The sequence below is a fragment of the Oncorhynchus nerka genome, linkage group LG13 (assembly GCF_034236695.1).
Source record: "Oncorhynchus nerka isolate Pitt River linkage group LG13, Oner_Uvic_2.0, whole genome shotgun sequence".
NCBI classification, from domain to species: Eukaryota; Metazoa; Chordata; class Actinopteri; order Salmoniformes; family Salmonidae; genus Oncorhynchus; species Oncorhynchus nerka.
The window spans coordinates 66,123,586-66,146,333 of NC_088408.1; the positions used below are offsets into that span (position 1 = coordinate 66,123,586).

At 41.2% G+C, this 22,748-nt stretch overlaps 1 protein-coding gene across 1 annotated transcript in view; it reads left to right on the forward strand.

Annotated features, from left to right (window-relative positions):
* The first annotated feature begins 1,735 nt into the window (after positions 1 to 1,735).
* The window catches only part of LOC115139922 (homeobox protein cut-like 2), a 125,900-nt gene continuing 104,887 nt past the window's right edge, over positions 1,736 to 22,748 (forward strand). The window contains 1 exon segment of the mRNA XM_029677798.2: positions 1,736 to 1,816. Within this exon segment, the coding sequence (XP_029533658.2) occupies positions 1,754 to 1,816 (63 nt within the window). The 5' untranslated portion in view covers positions 1,736 to 1,753.

Sequence of the window (22,748 nt, forward strand, 5' to 3'; positions counted from 1 at the left end):
CTGATTGGTGGAGTGTTGCAGAGATGGTTGTCCTTCTGGAAGGTTCTCTCATCTCCACAGAGGAACTCTGGAGCTCTGTCAGGTGACCATTTGGTTCTTGGTCATCTCCCTGACCAAGGCACTTCTCCCCCGATTGCTCAGTTTGGTTGAGCGGCCAGCTCTAGAGTCTTGGTGGTGGTTCCAAATTTGGTGGAAGCCACTGTGTTCTTTGGGACCTTCAATACTGCAGACATTTTTTGGTACCCTTCCCCAGATCTGTGCCTAGACACAACCCTGTCTCGGAGCTCTACAGACAATTCCTTCGACCTCATGGCTTGGTTTTTGCTCTGACATGCACTGTCAACTATGGGACCTTATATAGACAGGTTTGTCCCTTTCCAAATCATGTCCAGCCAATTGAATTTACCACAGGTGGACTCCAATCAAGTTGTAGAAACAACTCAAGGATGATGAATGAAAACAGAATGCCTGAGCTCAATTTTGAGTCTCATAGCAAAGGGTCTGAATACTTATGTAAATGAGGTATTTCTGTTTTCAATTTTTATAAATTTGCAAACATTTCTAAAGACCTGTTTTCTCTTTGTCATGATGTGGTATTTTTGTGTAGATTGATGAGGAAAAACATGTATTTAATCCATTTTAAAGTAAGGCTGTAACATAACAAAATGTGAAAAGGTTAAGGGGTCTGAATACTTTACAATGCACTCTATGCCTTTGTTTTTACCAGTATGTATCCCAGATAGATAGGCCTACTTGTATTTTGTCTATGCCTGCATTATAGACCTACCCACTTCTTCTGAGACCCAGTTAACCCACCATACACCAGCAACTGTTCAGAGATCAAATATAGAGCCAGTTGTTAGATTGATCCATTCATTTTCACATATTAATTAATATTTATAATAAAAAACATATTTGTATGGAAATGTGAATATATATAATCGGTGGCAGCAATAGGCCTATATGTAGGAATAATTTATCAAAGTTAAGACAGTGGAAGGTTAGTTAAAGTTATTGTGAAGTTATTATTTCAAATTAGGCAAACTAATATAAGCAGTTTTGCAGTATTATTTCACATTTTGACATGGTCATAATTTAACATGGTCACAGAGTAAACAATTTTGTATTAGTTCACCAGCGTAGGTGGATGCATTCGCAATGGTTACGATCTGCGCCGCTTGCTTTTGATGAGCAGAAATACAAATGCACTTCATGGGTTTAGATTTTTAGTGCATAGCCTAGTCTACCCATTCACTGTTATTTGTAGCATAAGCTAATGGAAGGAGAGGTGTAAACATACATAGAGGTAGACTATGCTGTGTAGCCTACTAGTATTTAGGACTCAAGATATGGACGCAACTGTTTTATTCATTGTAGACGGATTTCCATAAATACAATATGCATAGGTCACATTGTTGTTCTCTTCCCCTTTTCCAGACGGTTGTGGTCAACCCCTTACGTCAGTATTGATAACTTTGCCAAACCAAAATCAAGTGCAATTGTCCAGTTAATATCCGGGACTGCACAAATGCATGGATATTATTTTTTTATGTAGAAAAGAGCACTCGGGGTCCACCGGGATATCACTGCTTTTTAACAAACATATTTGTGTTAGTTCAGTGGACGTTCATGTGTTCATCATTATTTTTGTTCAAGTAGAACGAGTAGCCTTATCGTAAACGTTGTTAGCGAGGGGAATCCAGCCCACATATTTATTGCAGCCGCTGAAAAAAATCTCTTCAATATCCCCAAGATGGCCGCCGATGTGGGATCGATGTTTCAATATTGGAAGAAATTTAATCTACGGCGGCTTCAGGTTAGTGTTATCCTTTACCCTTCTGGTTATATCTGTTCATATAACATTATGTACTTTAAAATGATGTGAAATGTGTAAACTGTGGACGAATGGAGAAAGAAATCGGCGGCGTTGCATTGATAGTTATTAGAAATTGATCCTCTTCTGCCTTTGTTCAGTTCAATCATTGATCAGCGATGGAGCACCGACCATAGAGTAGCACAGGCGCACTGTATAGCCTTCGCTCTGCGTTCACCGCTGGGATCAACATCACCGATTTAACCCTTATATTTTTTTATACGATTCTTTCTTTATAGTGCTCATCGTGGTGTAGATAGAGAACGGAAACTTTTTATGCCCTCATGAATTTAGCTCCGAGGACGTAACTTTTTACCAGCTTAATGTTTTATTCTATGAGTACATGATGGTCGTGCATTCTACTGCATCTCTTTAGCGACATTTGGTTCTACTTTATTTTTTATGTATGATAAAAAAAAATTGTTGTCTTTCGTTTTTTATATAAATCAACTTTGTTTGCACAATTAGATTGATGAAAGTTTTTTTCTGTTCATCTGCTAAATAATCTTGATCGCTTATTCAAGCCATATAAACCAGGCTAATTGATTGTCTGTTTGTTATTTCTCTTTTAGACTATAGCCCAATCAGAAAACTAGAAGATAGGCTTAGTCTACCTATGATGTTATCATGTAGGCTATTTAGGCTATTGGTCATTCCGGTGGTGCGCGTTGTAACATGCGTGTAAAATGATTATAGTGTGTAGACTATAGATGCAGGCTAAATGCAAAGCGTGTTCAATGATCAATAGTCAGACATCTGAATGATGTTTTTACAAAATAGACAGCCCATATTTTTACTTGGTTATCACAAAGTTGTCAATGATCCAGTCGGTTTTACAAACTTGTCTAGTAAATTGACAAATAGTTTCACAATATAGTGCTGACTTCCTATGTAGCATATGTTATAGCATTTATAATGAACCAGTTTCAATAACATTTCGGTAACACTTGACATCACTAAAAAGCCACAGTGTTGATGATATAATTCGCCTATCTGTGCGTCTCAGTACGAAATAAGGTTTTCTGTTTTCAGCCCGGTTCCCTTATCTCAAGCCGCATTGTGAGCACTAGGCTATTCGGGCAAGGACTGTGTAATTGTATTCCCCGCTAATGTTTGTAAATCAGGCTCGGCCAGCGCAAGGGCACTGTCTGCCGTATGATTGATGTTCTGTAACATGAGAAATGACAGGAGCATGGCAAGTCAGGTCCTGCGGAAAAGCCTACGGAGAAGAAATCAGAGCTGATTGTTATTCTGCCCCCCAATCGCTAGACTACTCATGTAGTCGGGGATCCAAAGGGCGAGTTGAGCTGTGTTGTGTTACGTAGGGGTTCATTCACATCTTGCCTGTTAGCCTACAAAATAGCATGCTTTAACATCATTCGTTTGCTGCAACCCTGTATTAGTGGCCAATGTTAGAATCAAATATCCAATGTAAGGACCGCTTTTCAGGTTTCAGGCAGACTAATTAAATGAGAAAATTCCATTTTCCTACCTGAACGAGGTCTGAAAGCTTTTGTGCTAAGATTAGCTCAAAATAAAGTATTTCCAACCAAAAAGATCCAGATATCTATGACAACGTTGAGGAAGGCCACTGATCTTCTGTGTAACATAGTAATTCTAACTTATGTTATTTTTTACTACTACTTTGATATTGATTAGTGCATTGTTGGGTTTAGAGCTGTCAAGAAAGGAATTTCACTGTACTTGTGCACATTACCTTAACTTGAAAACGTAATGTTTATAATGCAAGGTTGAAAAGAAGAACATGTCTAACATGTCGTTTCTGAATAATATTATTCTATAGAAACATCTTGAACATCCCAATGTTGATGTCAGTCATGTTGGAGTTTCTGTAGTGAAGAAAACACTTTAGAATCTATAGAAATAGCTATAAAACATATATATATATACTGCACCTCAATATTAGGAAGGTGTTCTTAATGTTTTGTATACTCAGTATATATATACATTATACAAAACATTAAGAACTCAGTATATATATATATATATATATACTGAGTATACAAAACATTAAGAACACCTTCCTAATATTGAGTTGCAGTCACATTTAAACAAGTGACATCAATAAGGGATCATATTTTTCACCTGGATTCACCTGGTCAGTCTATGTCATGGAAAGAGGTGGTGTCCTTCTACACTCAGTGTATATTGTAGCTCTATACCTACAGTCATTTATGAATTATTCTATTAATCAACTGTCACTGACAGAAATGATTCACCATAACATTTAGGCTGCAATTTATGTCTGTCCAGGGTCAAAATCATCTTATATTTTGTGCATTGCTAGTTTGATGACATGATTTTCCATAATTGTCAAGGTCGTATTTGCATATTGACAATTTGAAATTCAATTCATTTTATAAAGGATACTAGTGGCAATCTATATCTGCAGATCACCACCAGCAAATGGTAATAATATGCTTATAAACTAAGTGAGACATAATTGAAGCTCAGGGGAGATCTTTTAGTTTATTCTTGCTCTTTGGTATACCGATGCCATAGGATAAAAACATGTCACATGGCATGTTACATTATCAGAGTACCTTCCATTGTCGCTTCATTTCAATTCACCATCCTGGTGTCTATTTTAAAGAACATTGCTATGAATCATCTATTCCAGATCAAAGTGTGACATGCCCCTCTGATCACAGACAGATTTTTAATCCATCACCCTTTCAGTGCTATTATCAATACCAACAAACAGGATTGTGAAATATACCATGTCTATGAACTAGATTTCTGTGGTAGAATAGTCTGAGATGAATGATTCATCCACAGCTTTGTAAAAACAGGGCAGGGAAAGTGAGAGCATGGAAGTGGTGTGACCTTGGTTCTCGCTGGCCGCAGGTCACATGGCCATTGTCGCGGTAATCATTCACACCAGCCAGATGGCATTTCTGTTGGCGACCATGGAAAAGTACGGGTCAGGAGCTGTCCTGCCAGCTCCTGCCAGGCCCAAGCCAATTCTCAGCCAATAGGGAGAAAGCCCAGGAGATCATTCAGCCAGTAGGGAGCATTCTCAGACCCAAGGTGAGGTCTGACTACAAGAGGACACAGTTTATGAGAAGGTATTACATTGTAATAACATTGTGTATTGTATTCGTATATAAAGTCACACATTAGCTCTCCAAAATAGAATTGAAGAAATATCATGTATTTCTTTAAAGTAATCAACTATCAATCACGTACATTTTGAAGTGTAATGCAATGTGGTTTTTCAAAGTTTCAAGTAAGCGTATCCAAATGTACTCACTAACTTTAGTTTAATATCATTACTGTGGTCCCAGTTTATATTCAATTCATTTTAGGATCCCTCTGTTGTCTTAAAGTGATGTAATTCTGTGTTCATTTCAAATGGTTTATTAGCAATATGCTTTTTTGATGCCATTTTCCAGCCTCATGCATCTCCATTCTCTTCTCTCCATCATTCTCTGAGGGATTGAGTCGAGATCAGGAACAAAAGGCTGTGATTGTTCTACATTTAGCATGACTCAGGCACTCTCGTGTCAGCTCTAATCCACAGACAGAGACAACACTATTGCCAAACAGTGAAATTGCTTTGCATCCTGTGAGCCTGGCTGCTTTCTCTGTACGCCGTTTGCTAGCAGCTCCCGCCCCCCTAAACCCTGCAATCTGAAATTGGCTGTGAAAACAGCTCTCTGTTTCCCTTTCATTCATGCTTTAATACTTTTGTTTTTGTAACATTAGGCGCTACCATAATCTAATAATCATTTTCCGGAAATGCCAGGTCTAGGGCACTATAGGGTTGAAAGGAGGGTTAGGATTTGTGTCCTGAGAAAACTGTGTCCAATGAGTGATCTATAAAGGAGGAGAGGGGGGAATAGCTCCTGAGGCATCCATTGATAGCCTCAACAACAAACAGCATGGGCAACCCAGGGAGGCAGCATGGGTGGAGACAGAGCCCCAGGGTATGCAATGAGAAAATGCACACAAAGACAGACACACTCTTGCACACACATACACGCACACCTGTGCACTTTTTTCTATATATATTTTATTTAACCAGGCAAGTCGGTTAATTACAATGACGGCCTACCCCGGTCAAACCCTAACCTAACGATGCTGGGCCAATTGTACGCCGCTCTATGGTACTCCCAATCACGGCCGGCTGTGATACAGCCTGGAATCGAACTAAGGTCTGTAGTGACGCCTCTAGCACTGAGAAGCAGTGCTTTAACCGCTGCGCCACTCGGGAGCCCCACTTACCTCCTCCATCGGGTCCATATTAATCACGTAAGGACAGCCATACTCGTGCACGCAAGGTAATGCAGATGTGCAGTTTTTTATTGACTCACTCCCACATACAAACACATTAGGGTCAGAGATGGATGCTAAGCTTTGAAGCCGACCTCAAATGCTAAACAAAATGTTACTAGAGTAAGGGGAAGATATGTCCATCCCTTTGGAGCTGTCACTGCAATCTCCTCTTTGACTGGCCTCTCAAAAGGCCTCAGTGGATCAAGCATCATTTTAAAAAGCAGTGGGACATAAGCTGCAGCATCACCACCACAGGTCTGCGTTGCATCCCGTACCCTGCTAGATAAACATTCTTCCAACATGCTTTCACTCCTCCTCCTCATTGGGAAATATCAGAAGGTTAACGTCTGTCATGGTCTCGTTTACCATAAGCCCCTCTCTTATTCTTTGACAACGAATACAAAGCAAATAAGAATATAGACAGCTTTTACAGGACTAGCTGGGGTAAATTGAGTTGTGAAATCCAGGAGCCATAACCTGGGTACATAAAATGCAGGCAACATGAGAGAGAGAAGTGAAACTGACTTCAGCATTAAGCTGTTTAACCTCTATGTAGCGTTAGTGGTAGAGACTTCAAAGCAGATGCTTCAGCATTTGGAGTGGAATGACAAATGGGTTTAGAGACAGCTACGGTGAGCATTCCCACAGAAAGAGTAGACCTGTCATTAATGTCAGCTTAATCACGTTGACCTTCCTTCAAGCAGATTTCCATAGCCGCCATCCACAGCCATTTTGCCTCATTCATCTCCCTGTTTGCAGAATAAGTACACTCGGTTTGTTATGGGTGTGCGTGAGGATGTCTTTGTAATGATGATAAGTTCATGCTTTTACTAAACTCAGAAGTAGGCTTTCTTTTTTCAACGGTGTGAGACCATTTCTAACAAGGATCTACATTTGGATGTTATTAATATTAAGAATCATAGATTAGTTTCTGATCATCTGTTCGTGACCCTTGGGATTCTCTTCCGGTGTCCCACCCTCTGCTTTAGCATTCAGACCTACCTAAAAGCCCTATCCTATCCAAAGCCTGCACCCCAATCTTTCAGCAGTAATCCCCATTTGGTAGTTGACAGTGCTTTCTCGCAAAGGGCATGATCTATTTCGTGTTCCTGTTTATTTTATTCCGCTGCTTCTAGACTGAAGCAATTTCATTGCAGGAGTAAATAACCAGGTTTAACAAAACTTCAGGGACACATTACTCTGCAGGAGGCATGCTCTTCTTCCTTAGCACTGCGTCAGGCAAGCGGGCGAGGGGAGACGGAGGATTCAGGGGAGAGGTAATGGCTCATCGGTATGGGTATAAATCTGTGTCCTCTCTCCCTGCTGACAGCCAGTCCCCTGCCCAGCGAGTCCATATTGAGCGGTGTCTCTACAGTGGCCCCTCTTTATTTGTTTTGACTGTGACGGCATTGCAGACGTATTGAACACCAAGCCTTTCTTTTTCATTTTACTGAGCTTATATTGAATCCCCTCAATTCTCCTCCGTTCTCTCTCTCGTTCTCTCTCTCGTCCCTATTCCACCCTTCCCCTGCTGTATTTGGCAGGGCTTCAGTGGCTTTAATTCATTCCCTCTATTGTCCATTTTGTCCTTCAGGGATAAAAAAAGAAGGAACCCTGGTTTTTGTGTGAGAGCTGGGCTTTGTATGGTGTATGATGTGTGCTGGTGATGCTGGCGGGCCTGTTCTGTTGTGCAGCAGAGGTGAGCGTAGTGTGAAGGGTGCTCCTGGGCCCCTAAGCTCATGAGATCAATGCTTCCCTGCTCTTCTCAAGGGTCTCTATGGGGATCCCGGGGCTCTTATTATGTGTCTTTGCTCAAAGTGTTTACTGGAGAGGAGGGATACGGTGGGCTCTGTGCTGTACATCTTTCTAGGGCCCATTTGTCCTAATTTCAACAGGAAAGGGAAGACCTGAGAAAAGATGGTCCCTCTCTTTCAATGGTTCTTTTGAGAATCCAAACTGTGTTTGTTATCGCTAAGCAGATGTCCTCCATTTTATAGAAATAATACAAAAGGTGGGTTACAGCAAAAACAGATGGATCAGGCTTGTTATGTTAGCCAGTCCTGTCTTTGTGCAGCTGCTACCCCCGCTCCAGTTAATTACTATCTTATTCATCTCCAACAATGGGAGCAGGATGGAATAAATCTGAGAAGAGTTCTGCTTTTTTACTACGAAAGGTGCAGACTGGGACCGTGAAGCGAGCGAGTGGCTTTAAGAGGAACAGTTTATCATTTTTAATGGAGAGGAACAGGAAGTGTAGACGTGAAGCGCTGCTCTATGATTAATACACCGCCTCACTCGAGAAAAAGAGAGACCAAGTCTATCTCTCCATCCAGGCTACTGTTTCCCTGACGCCACTACTGCTCTTGTCGTATCTCTTCTTTGGTGATTTCTGCTTTTTATAAAGTCATGAGGAAAATGCATTTGTCTTGTCGCTGAACTTCCATCTAAGTAACAGTAAACATGGGAGGAGATATCTTTCTGCTACTCGCCATACAAATGTAGACTAAACAATAGGGTCTTTCATTCATTCATTCATTCATTCATTGGGTCCTTGATTGATGTCTTGCTCTGTCTATGATCATTGATGGGTTTTAAGATGTATGCGCTTTAGTGGGTAAATGGAGACTCAACTTAGACTGATTGCCCCCTCACATTTGGCTCCTTTACCTTTTTCTAATTGATTGTTTTTGGCCTAAGTAGTTGAACAACAGACTGCAAATGTACATGAAAAAAAGTGAATGTGTTTCATAAGGATTTATTTATAGTGTGTTTCCTTAATGATCTGACTGATGAAGTCACTATGTCCTGAGGGATAAAAGAGAGCAATGTCCCAGAGATCAGTTCTGCCCCCACATAGCCATGCTCCCCGCTCCCCATTCCACACGCCTTCGTTTCCATGCAACCACTTCTTTTGGAATCGCAACTGATGTCGTTCTTCTGTTGTCACTTTCTAATTTATTTTGGTGGCGGAGGACGTTGGGGGTATTGATTGTGTGTTGCGACTGTGTTAGCAGCTCTGCGCGTGTGTAAAGTAGGCCCTAAGGCAGTCTCTCTTGCTGCTAGTTTCAAGGTGGCTCCTGAACTCTCTAATCGGAATTAAATATGCAATCTTTCATGGCAACAGGGTCACTGTTTTTGCATTATAATGTGGTCACAGACTCCCCCCCAGTTAAAACAAAGGGACTGTTCAGGCATTTTGAATCGTAATTAAAAGTAAAATAAAGGAGAAGAAGAACAAAGAGCAGAATTGAATCGCTCCTTTTCAATTTCCCATGTTAGTCTCTTACTGCATTCCCCTATAGTTTTTCCTCTTTTTCCAGATTCATTTTTATATATTATCTCTCTCTTGCTCCCTCTCTCTCTTGCTCGCTCCCTCTCTCCCTCTCTCGCTCCCTCTCTCGCTCTCTCACTCCCTCTCTCTCTCTGGCTCTCTCACTCTCTTTCTCTCTTGCTCCCTCCCTCTCTTGCTCCCTCCCTCTCTCCCTGTCTCGCTCCCTCCCTCACTCCCTCCCTCCCTCCCTCCCTCCCTCCCTCCCTCCCTCCCTCCCCCTCCTCTTTCTCTCGCTCCCTCCCTCTCTCCCCTCTCTCGCTCCCTCCCTCCCTCTTTCTCTCCCTCCCTCCCTCCCTCGCTCCCTCCCTCCCTCCCTCTCTCTCGCTACTTCCCACCCTCTCGCTCTCGCTCCCTCCCTCTCGCTTTTGCTCCCTCTCTCGCTTCCTCTCTGGCTCACTCTCACTCACTCACTCTCGCTCTCTCACTCCCTCTCTCTCTCTCTCACTACCTCTCTCGCTCTCTCTCCCTCGCTCTCGCGCTCTCTCCCTCGCTCTCGCTCGCTCTCACTCACTCACCCCTCTCTCTCTCTCTCTCTCTCTCTCTCTCTCTCTCTCTCTCTCTCTCTCTCTCTCTCTCTCTCCTCTGCGGTTTTCCCCAGACAGGTTCTACAGTGTTTTAGAGGGGATGGATTTAATTGCTCTGTGGGGATTGGTTGGCTGTACCGGGCTCGGCTGTTTAATTAGTGTACCCTGCCGGGATTGGTTTAATGCTTCATGATCTTGAAATTGTCTGATTGTTCAGCCCTCAGGGGACTCTCTTTGCCTACGTAGGCCAGCAGGTTTAGCTAAACGTTGCTCCAGGCTTCTGCAGGATGGGGCTGGAGGAAGAAAACCCTGAAGAGAAGAGCAGGAATAGGGAGGTTTAAACCTAAGGGCCATGGCCTTTATTATGACACCAGTGGACCTATTGCTGAACAGGGCAGCATTTAAGGCGCATCCCTTACCCTAGGTGCTCTCTCTCCTCACATTAAGAGTTGTAGCTTTAGGCAGCATGACCGTCTTTGCACAGAGGATGAGTTCATGTTGCTCTCAAATTGCATGTGTGTGCAAAATATGAAGCCCATTTTTGGAGTGACTGAGGAATTTTGTGGTGGATGAATGTTATATACAGTGTATATATATATATATATAGCACATGCTCATTATCCATAGCCATACTACACAAGACAACTGTGATTTACACCACATATTTACAACTATTTTGCAATGCTTGTGTATAAAATGTGTGTTTAGGACACATTTGACATTGGTTGTTGTATTTTGTCTTACTGTTTTCCCAGTGTTTTGAATGTTGATCGTGCGTCTCCCCCACCTTTCTCTTTGTTGTGACATCGCCATCAGGAGAGCCCACGTGGATCTCTTGAGTTATGTGTAGAGTCACTGACGGAAAGAGATGTGGAAATTGCATTTGTGTAAATGGGAGAGATGTGTGTCCTGTATAGCCTGGGGTGCCCTTGGTTGGGTTCAATCATGGCAGGGATGTTGACCTCAACAGTAAATGTTCTTGGCATCAGATGCAGGGTAAGCAGAGAGCGCATGCAGTGGCAGAGACTGGGCGTAAATAGGCCTATATCTATTGAAGGCTGAAGTCATTCCGCTTCATCACTCTCTCTCTCTCTCAAAGAACTCAACCTTGAATCTCTTTTGGATGATATTAGAAATATGCCGCTCAACACCAGCCTGGACTTTATTGTCTATTTGTCCTCTCAATTGACAATGGCTTGATGCTTGAGTACACTATACCTTTCATCTGGGAGCAGTCCGTTTGGGAATATGAACTCACTCCCCTCTCTGCCGTTGCTACTTTGACTTGATATGTGCTTTGCTGTTGTTGATCAGCTAATCTCAGGAATACACAGGGGGGGGGTTGTAGTCTCCACTGGCTGTTTCTCCTGTAGTTGCTCATCCCTTAGAGAGGGAGAGGGCGGGATGCACTGGAACACGGTTGCCAAAAGTGTACCCCACCCTTGTGCCTCACCCTCTCGCCCTGATTACTGAATGACTCTCTGCCGTGGTGAGGGTGCCACTCTAGCTGTTTTAATTGTCTGCGTGATGATAAGGGGGTAAGTGTATGGAGTCAGTAATCAAGGGGGTTGCCCAGGCGAGCTTTTGAATTCCTCCTAGTGAACATCATTTGAAGAGTTATCCTCTAATTTGATTTATTCAGTTATGTTTGATATGAAGTGAACTCTCTCTACAGCTGAGTGATTTTTGTTTAGATAGCGTGTGGCGGTAGACGGCACCATTAAGACATATTGCAAATACCAATAGAAATCATCATCAGCCGGTCATTGTTTCGTTCGGCTTATGTGTTGGCTGAAATATGAAAGGGAGGATGCACCCAGTGTAACCATGTGTGGATCCATGGCAACAGTCAATAACACCAGCTTATTATAAATGCCCCCAAAGAGTTAATGTTCTGGCACCGGTTTTCCTTTAGAGATAAAAGTATTAGTGGACCTTGGCCTCACTGCCCATAGCCTTTTGGGCAGGGTGTGAACCCGGCGTCCGTCTAGACGTGCAGCATCATTAACCCGCTGTGACCTCAGCCACTGATGAATTCGCTCTCACATCCCCTGCAGCCCTGTGCTATGGCCCCTCCTCCCCTCCTCCCTCCACGGGTGACTCCGCTGGGACCCAGGGCTCCTCTGGACTGGCCATTAGAGCCACTACCCTCCTCTGCCACGCATAAATAGACGTGGTGGCCGTAGCCTCTACTAGACTGCTGAATAATTCAGGGCGTCTGGGCCGTGTCTGGTCCCAGGGCGCTAAGGGACGTGTGCTGCTGGGGTGCAGGGTGCAGAGGGCTGTGTGGCGGTGCAGGGGCTAATGACAGGTCTGCCTCTATGTCAGCTGCTGACCCCCCACCCCCACCCCCACCCCCCACCACACCACTACGCCAACTCCACCCTATGAAAGAATCCTGTTCAGTTGATTAGATTTTTTCGAAATGGATCAATTTTTAATCAGCTTAGCATCTGACTACGGTCAATACCATTGTTGCTGGGAAGACAGTTGCCGGACAGCCATCTTTATTTACATGGATGTTTTATTTTACTGTATGCAGATCCAGAGACAGAAAAGGCTAAGTCAGGCCGTGCACCACTGCAGCAAATCTACCTTTCTCCAGTTTTCCATATTGAAGGTGTAGTAGGGTGTCTATTTCCGTAGGAAAACACAGTAGTGGACAATGATTATTATATTTGTGTGTCCAATAGAGAGGTCTTTATCATATCTGCCTTGGCTTCTCTCACCCATTTGCATGTGCATAAACATTGAGTAGGACTGAGGAGCCAGCGAACTAGCTGTAATACTGCCATCAAATTTTCATAGAGCCACGGGGAGACTCTTAACATGTTAAATAACGAGGCCCATTAACCCGATGTTCAATGCCCACTCCACAACTGCTGTCAGAATCTAGTGATGACTCAATATCTACAGAGAAATACGAGTCGTTTTTCATTTCGTTTGCTCTTTTATTATCACTCTTCTCAATTGCTCTCAAATATCGCCTGTGTCTCAGTTTAAAGATGCCTCAGCATAATTCATTATTAAAGTACACATATTGTATTTAAATAAAAGGCATTGTGCAAAGATGAACAATAGTTGGTATCCCTTTAAAAGGTTCCTTTCTTACTGACTTGGGAAGTTGTTTTTGAGTTTTTAGGAATGTTTTCCTCTATCCACTCTCTGATTCTACAACTGTGGAAGCCGGGCTTTTGAATTCCACGTGGATTGCATGCCTGGTTTTCTTTTTCAAAACCTTCTAACTTATTACTTTTGTACCACTCTTGAGACATCATTATTTCTTTTGAATCAGACATGACTAAAAATGGACTCTCAGGAAAGGTGCCATCAGAAAGTATTCACACCTCTTGACTTTTTCCGAATGTTGTTGTGTTACAGCCTGAATGTAGATGTTGTGTAACTGTCCTACACACTATATCCCATCATGTCAAAGTGGAATTATGTTTTTAGAATTCTTTACAAGTTCATAAAAAAGGAAAAGCTGAAATGTCTTCCATCAATAAGTATTCAACCCATTTGTTATGGCAAGACTAAATAAGTTCAAGAGTCAAAATTAGCTTAACAAGTCACATAATAAGTTGCATGAACTCATTCTGTTTTTTGAATGTCTACCTCATCTCTGTACCCCACACATACAATTATCTGTAAGATCCCTCAGTCGAGCAGTGAACACAGATTCAACCACAAAGACCAGAGGTTTTCCAATGCCTCGCAAAAAAGGGCACCTTTTGGTAGATACAGTTGAAGTCGGAAGTTTACATACACCTTAGCCAAATACATTTTTAACTCAGTTTTTCACAATTCCTGACATTTAATTCCTCTCTTAGGTCAGTTAGGATCACCACTTTATTTTAAGAATGTGAAATGTCAGAATAATAGTAGAGAGAATGATTTATTTCAGCTTTTATTTCTTTCATCACATTCCCAGTGGGTCAGAAGTTTACATACACTCAATTAGTATTTTGTATCATTGCCTTTAAATTGCTTAACTTGGGTCAAACTTTTCGGGTAGCCTTCCACAAGCTTCCCACAATAAGTTGGGTGAATTTTAGCCCATTCCACCTGACAGAGCTGGTGTAACTGAGTCAGGTTTGTAGGCCTCCTTCCTCGCACACACTTTTTCAGTTCTGCCCACACATTTTCTGTGGGATTGAGGTCAGGGCTTTGTGATGGCCAATCCAATACCTTGACTTTGTTGTCCTTAAGCCATTTTTCCACAACTTTGGAAGTATGCTTGGGGTCATTGTCCATTTGGAAGACCCATTTGTGACCAAGCTTTAACTTCCTGACTGATGTCTTGAGATATTGCTTCAATATATCCACATAATTGTCCTGCCTCATGATGCCATCTATTTTGTGAAGCGCACCAGTCCTTCCTGCAGCAAAGCACCCCCACAACATGATGCTGCAACCCCCGTGCTTCACGGTTGGGATGGTGTTCTTCAGCTTGCAAGCCTCCCCCTTTTTCCTCCAAACATAACGATGGTCATTATGACCAACCAGTTCTATTTTTGTTTCATCAGACCAGAGGACATTTCTCCAAAAAGTACAATCTTTGTCCCCATGTGCAGTTGCAAACCATAGTCTCACTTTTTTTACGACGGTTTTGGAGGAATGGCTTCTTCCTTGCTGAGTGGACAGGTTATGTCGATATAGGACTCGTTTTACTGTGATATAGATACTTTTGTACCTGTTTCCTCCAGCATCTTCACAAGGTCCTTTGCTATTGTTCTGGGATTGATTTGCACTTTTCTCACCAAAGTACGTTCATCTCTAGGAGACGGAACGCATCTCCTTCCTGAGCGGTATGACGGCTGCGTGGTCCCATGGTGTTTATACTTGCGTACTATTGTTTGTAGAGATGAACGTGGCACCTTCAGGTGTTTTGAAATTGATCCTAAGGATGAACCAGACTTGTGGAGGTCTAGAATTCTGAGGTCTTGGCTGATTTCTTTTGATTTTCCCATGATGTCAAGCAAAGAGGCACTGAGTTTGAAGGTAGGCCTTGAAATACATCCACAGGTACACCTCCAATTGACTCAAATTATGTCAATTAGCCTATCAGAATCTTCTAAAGCCATGACATCATTTTCAGGAATTTTCCAAGCTGTTTAAAGGCACAGTCAACTTAGTGTATGTAAACTTCTGATCCACTGGAATTGTGATACAGTGAATTATAACTGAAATAATCTGTCTGTAAACAATTGTTGGAAAATTTACTTTTGTCATGCACAAAGTAGATCTCCTAACCGACTTGCCAAAACTATAGTTTGTTCACAAGAAATGTGTGGAGTGGTTGAAAAACTAGTTTTAATGACTCGTAAAACTTCCAACTTCAACTGTAGGTAAAAATCAAATGATAGGAGGTTATAGGAGAAAACTGAGTTACTCCACAATACTAACCTAAATGACAGAGTGAAAAGAAGGAAGGAAGCCTGTACAGAATACAAAATATTCCAACACCGGCATCCTGTTTTCAATAAGGCACTAAAGTAAAACTACAAACAATGTTGCAAATAAATCAACTTTTTGTCTTGAGGCAAATGTTTGGGGCAAATCCAACACAACACATCACTGAGTACTACTCTTCATATTTTCAAGCATGGTGGTGGCTGCATCATGTTATGGGTATGCTTGTCATCGGCAAGGACGGCAATATAGCTAAGCACAGGCAAAATCCTAGAGGAAAACCTGGTTAAGTCTGCTATCCAACAGATACTGGGAGACAAATTCACCTTTCAGCAGGACAATAACCTAATAGGCCAAATATACACTGCAGTTGCTTACCAAGACGACATTGAATGTTCCTGATTGGCCTATTTACAGTTTTGACTTAAACCAGCTTGAAAATCTATGGAGACACTTGAAAATGGCTGCCTAGCAGTGATCAACAACCAACTTGACAGAACTTGAATATTTTTTTTTTAACAATGATGTGCAAATATTGTACAATCCTGGTGTGTAAAGCTCTTAGAGACTCACAGCTGTAATCACTGCCGAAGGGGATTCTAACATGTATTAACTCAGGGGTATGAATACTTATGCAAATAAGATATTTCTGTATTTAATTTTCAATACATTTTCAAAAATGTCAAAAAACAGGTTTTCACTTTGTCATTATGTGGTATTGTGTGTAGATGGGTGAGATTTGTTTTTGATTTCATCCATTTTGAAATCAGCCTGTAGCACAACAAAATGTGGAATAAGTCGGTATGAATACTTTCTGAAGGCACTATGTTCAAGATACATTCTCAGTATCCACAGTATTTGAATAGCATCTATCTAACATGCTGCTGACTATCAATTAGATTGTCAATTTCCATTTGTACACACTCTAGAGCACACTGTGTCTCTTCCCACCATGTCACTGCTGATATTTGGTTCCTCTCTTGTGCACCAGCAGTGTGTCTCCATTGTCTGTTTGTCTGCTTAATATGCAAAGGCTTTCATTCAGGGAGTCATTTTGGACCAGTGTAAACGAACCGGCCACAATGATTAGCTGAGGCTGGGAAGCAAGTGTCCATCAAGTGCATCTAAGTACATTTTGAGCTCATCAACCCTCAGGGCCGGCCCTGAGACCGGTCTGTCAGGTCCACAAGAGCATTCTTCAGACACACTGTTTTTTCAAATTCCTAAACATTGCCATAAGTTTAAATATAAAAGTGAATCTACTCAAAAGGGATATTTGCATAGTTACTTTCATGCATTAAGAGTCTAATAAATGCCTTCAGTACATTAAATACATCTTTGATTCATACATGTACAGTATGGATATGCCTGCTTTAGATGGCTGGATTGATTCATTGATTACCTAGCTTTTTACCAGTGAGAAGCATTTCTACAAAAGATACAAACACAGTACATTGTCATAGCAACTGCATGTGAATGCGTTAGACAGTAGAGGGTCAGGTGGTTTGTGGATTTCTTGCCAATGGTGATGTTTTTTCATAATATCGATAAGAGAGGAGCCAGTGCCTGAATTTACAGCAAAATAGTAAATTTGTCTGAATTTACACTGCTGTTTTGTTATTTTTTTTCTTCTATATATGTTTACAAATCGTGCTTCAGGGTGGCACCATAAACGTCCACAGGAAAATATCAGCCTTATTTATTGGAACATTTTAGCTTCAGTTCAATAGCAGTAGTCTGAGGGCTGGGATACTGAGGGTCTCTCTGGAGGAGGAGGAGCCTGGCTTGGCCTCAGCTCCACTGACAAGATCTTATTTACCGTCCAGATCTATGACTCATTTCATGTACTTAATCGTAAAGCACTGAGATTTATGGAAGGGAACGGGACAGTGGGGAATACCCCAGGAGACACACTGATTGAACCCCTTCTCCCCTGGCCTGCTTCTGGCTGCCTGGCTGCAGCAGGTATAACGGAGCTGGAACATGTATGATCCATTCTGAGAAGATGGGAAGAGCATTTGACTGCAGATGAGGAAGTCCATATTTCTGGCAGATACGGACAGCTGATTTCTCATCTAATAAAGCAGAGGGTCTTAAAAATCGGATGGGTTAATGGTGGGCTGCAGTGACCCCAGCAGTGCTGACAATGCATTGGCTAACTGGGCTGTCTGAGTGTGGGGTGCAGGGATGGGTGGATGACCACTGGACAGAATGCCCTACTACCTGCCATTGTTAAAGTTGTGTGTTTAGGCTAATATCTCCTCTGGTGGGCTTTCATTTCAGACTGCAGGGCTCTCATCTGCACTATAAAATAAGGTCTTTGGATGATTGACTTTGTCTCATTGTTCTGGTCGTTTCATGGATGGGAAAGGTAGATACTGTAAATTAGACTAGATTTACTACATGGAAATGTATAGAGAAATTGACTAACTCTGTATTCAGGAAGACATAAAACCAATGACTTAAAGTAGCCTGGTCAATTCAATAAATGCTAGCAAGGGTTAGTAAACTTCCTGTTTGGGGTGGCAGGTAGCCTAGTGGTTAGAGCATTGGACTTGCAACCGAACGGTTGCAAGATCAAATCCCTGAGCTGACAAGGTCAAATTCTGTCATCCTTCCCCTGAACAAGGCAGTTAACCCACTGTTCCTAGGCTGTCATTGAAAATAAGAAATTGTTCTTAACTGGCTTGCCTAGTAAAATTGTAATTGTAATCTAATTTAGATCTGTCCACAAATTTCATAGATCTGTCCACAGTAGTAGTGACGGGGGGATCGATACAGTTACATACAGGGATATTATTTTTGACGATATATCGTGTCTTTTTGACTATCGGGGGATCGATACAGTTACATATCGGGATATTATTTTTGACGATATATCGTGTCTTTTTGACTATCGGGGGATCGATACAGTTACATATCGGGATATTATTTTTGATGATATCGTGTCTTTTTGACTATCGGGGATCGATACAGTTACATATCGGGATATTATTTTTGACGATATATCGTGTCTTTTTTGACTATCGGGGGATCGATACAGTTACATATCGGGATATTATTTTTGATATATCGATATATCGTGTCTTTTATTTTTGACTATCGGGACTATCGGGGGATCGATACAGTTACATACCGGGATATTATTTTTGATGATATATCGTGTCTTTTTGACTATCGGGGGATCGATACAGTTACATATCGGGATATTATTTTTGATGATATATCGTGTCTTTTTGACTATCATATTGGGATATTATTTTTGAGATCGATACAGTTACATATCGGGATATTATTTTTGACGATATATCGTGTCTTTTTGACTATCGGGGGGATCGATACAGTTACATATCGGGATATTATTTTTGACGATATATCGTGTCTTTTTGACTATCGGGGGATCGATACAGTTACATATCGGGATATTATTTTTGACGATATATCGTCTCTTTTTGACTATCGGGGGATCGATACAGTTACATATCGGGATATTATTTTTGACGATATATCGTGTCTTTTTGACTATCGGGGGATCGATACAGTTACATATCGGGATATTATTTTTGACGATATATCGTGTCTTTTTGACTATCGGGGGGATCGATACAGTTACATATCGGGATATTATTTTTGACGATATATCGTGTCTTTTTGACTATCGGGGGATCGATACAGTTACATATCGGGATATTATTTTTGACGATATATCGTGTCTTTTTGACTATCGGGGGATCGATACAGTTACATATCGGGATATTATTTTTGATGATATCGTGTCTTTTTGACTATCGGGGGATCGATACAGTTACATATCGGGATATTATTTTTGACGATATATCGTGTCTTTTTGACTATCGGGGATCGATACAGTTACATATCGGGATATTATTTTTGATGATATATTTGGTCTTTTTGACTATCGGGGGGGATCGATACAGTTACATATCGGGATATTATTTTTGACGATATATCGTGTCTTTTTGACTATCGGGGATCGATACAGTTACATATCGGGATATTATTTTTGATGATATATCGTGTCTTTTTGACTATCGGGGGAGATCGATACAGTTACATATCGGGATATTATTTTTGACGATATATCGTGTCTTTTTGACTATCGGGGGATCGATACAGTTACATATCGGGATATTATTTTTGACGATATATCGTGTCTTTTGACTATCGGGGATCGATACAGTTACATATCGGGATATTATTTTTGACGATATATCGTGTCTTTTTGACTATCGGGATCGATACAGTTACATATCGGGATATTATTTTTGACGATATATCGTGTCTTTTTGACTATCGGGGATCGATACAGTTACATATCGGGATATTATTTTTGACGATATATCGTGTCTTTTTGACTATCGGGGGATCGATACAGTTACATATCGGGATATTATTTTTGACGATATATCGTGTCTTTTTGACTATCGGGGGATCGATACAGTTACATATCGGGATATTATTTTTGACGATATATCGTGTCTTTTTGACTATCGGGGGATCGATACAGTTACATATCGGGATATTATTTTTGAAGATATCGTGTCTTTTTGACTATCGGGGGATCGATACAGTTACATATCGGGATATTATTTTTGACGATATATCGTGTCTTTTTTGACTATCGGGATCGATACAGTTACATATCGGGATATTATTTTTGATGATATATTTGGTCTTTTTGACTATCGGGGGGATCGATACAGTTACATATCGGGATATTATTTTTGACGATATATCGTGTCTTTTGACTATCGGGGATCGATACAGTTACATATCGGGATATTATTTTTGATGATATATCGTGTCTTTTTGACTATCGGGGGATCGATACAGTTACATACCGGGATATTATTTTTGACGATATATCGTGTCTTTTTGACTATCGGGGGATCGATACAGTTACATATCGGGATATTATTTTTGATGATATATTTGGTCTTTTTGACTATCGGGGGGGGGGGGATCGATACAGTTACATATCGGGATATTATTTTTGACGATATATTTGGTCTTTTTGACTATCGGGGGATCGATACAGTTACATATCGGGATATTATTTTTGACGATATATCGTGTCTTTTTGACTATCGGGGGGATCGATACAGTTACATATCGGGATATTATTTTTGACGATATATCGTGTCTTTTTGACTATCGGGGGGGATCGATACAGTTACATATCGGGATATTATTTTTGACGATATATCGTGTCTTTTTGACTATCGGGGGGATCGATACAGTTACATATCGGGATATTATTTTTGACGATATATCGTGTCTTTTTGACTATCGGGGGGGGGATCGATACAGTTACATATCGGGATATTATTTTTGACGATATATCGTGTCTTTTTGACTATCGGGGGGGATCGATACAGTTACATATCGGGATATTATTTTTGACGATATATCGTGTCTTTTTGACTGTCGCAATATTATTTTTTGCGCTAGTTTGCTGTACCTGCACCAAAACTCTAGTGTTTTTCCATCTTCTTTTTAAATAGTGAGCCAATTTGTTTTCAGCACTTTTATTTCCATGACTGATCTAAAACTCATTTTCTCATGGCTCTCTCTTGTCCCTTTGCAGCAGACATATGGTGAGTAATATGTTTGGAACATTGAATCTCAACAAAATATTTTAGTATTGAATCACAATACATATAGAATCGTGAAAATCGCAATACATACCGTATTGGCACCTAAGTATCGTGATAATATCATATTGTGAGGTCCCTGGCAATTCCCAGCCCTAATGTCTAGTAGAAGTGGGAGATAGAACAATAGGGGTTATTGTAATACTGCCTTTGTTTCTGACACGTGCGCTCTCAGACTCAGAGCCTATTTCCTATGCGTGCCGAAAATTAAAATTTAAGTGTAATTGTTGTGCATGCTGTTTAATCCAATAACCATCTGATGTAACAAACTACTATAATATCTCTCAGCATACATAATTGGACCTGACTTAGCCCCGTCACTTTTTATTAACCTCTGTTGCAAAGGGAGAAGGGCTTCACTAATCTGCCATTGTTGGGTTTGGCAGTCTGTAGCTAGTGCAAAACAGATTTGGCAGTCAGCAGGAAAGTAAAGGCTTTATAATGACGATGGGGCCCAAAATGCTATTTGAGCTTATTAAATCTAATAATGTAATGGCGCTTTGAATTAGGAGGTGAATGGAAGGGGATTGTGGTGATCTGGCAGGGCTTATTTTGGGGGCTGGCTGAGGGTGGGTGTTCCCTTCCTGTGTTCCTTTCTCTCCTACCATTTCGCCCACTCAAAATCGGCAAACAATTTAATCCCTAATGGCCTTTAAATCCGAATGTTGTGTCTGTTTGCTAAAATGTTTTGTCTGGTAGAGCCAGTATCCAGTGTATATGTTGGAGATAATTGTATGTTATCTATTTTGGTAGTGTTGTATCAGAAATGATACATCAGCATTATGAGGAGGTGATTAACTGGGGGAATTCAGTCTCCTGTGACAAGCTGACCTCCTACTGTACACTACATTACAGCAAGGCAGCATCTGCAGCGTCATCACAGCACTTGACTCCTGTGTCCCCTCTGAATGCAATCCTGTAACTTCAACAGAAAGCCGATGGCCAGCTTGCATGCCCTCCTCCTCATCATCCACAGTGGACGAGGTCTCAGCTCGAGATAAAGTAGCAGTTATTTCTTATGTGCTTTGCTCATTTTGTCAGTTTGACTGTTCCACTTATTCTGTGTTTTCTGACTTGCTGAGCTTGAAGGGATCTGAGTGCCATTTCACAGTCAGATCTGAGTTGTGTTGATTGAATTAGACAAAGTCAGAAGATAACTCAGAACCGCAAGGCACTGCAAAACTGTCTGCTCCCAAACTGGTGAAAATGAGACGCTGCCACATCAATGAGCGAGCCCGCTCTGCTCGATGTCAGTGCTGGGTTATATCAGTTGACACCCTACCTCCTAGAGCTGGAGCCATTTCTCCCCTCCCTTTCATGTTTATCCAAATAGAATTAATCACAAACCCTAAAACTCCTGCTCCTGACAGTGCAAGACATTTTTAAAGCTTTGTTTCCTTCTTTCACATAAGCATTTTATGACTTTAAGCTTCCAACTGTAGTTTAGCATAAACACCAAAGAGGTGTATGTGTCAAAGTGTAATGTGCCTGATAAGTACAGCGCCAGGGCTGTTTCTTTCGCTACAGTGGCTTCAGAAAGTATTCACACCTTTCCCACATTTTATTATGTTACAGACTGAATTCAACATGGATTAAATAGAGATGGTTTTGTTTCTGGCCTACACACAATACCC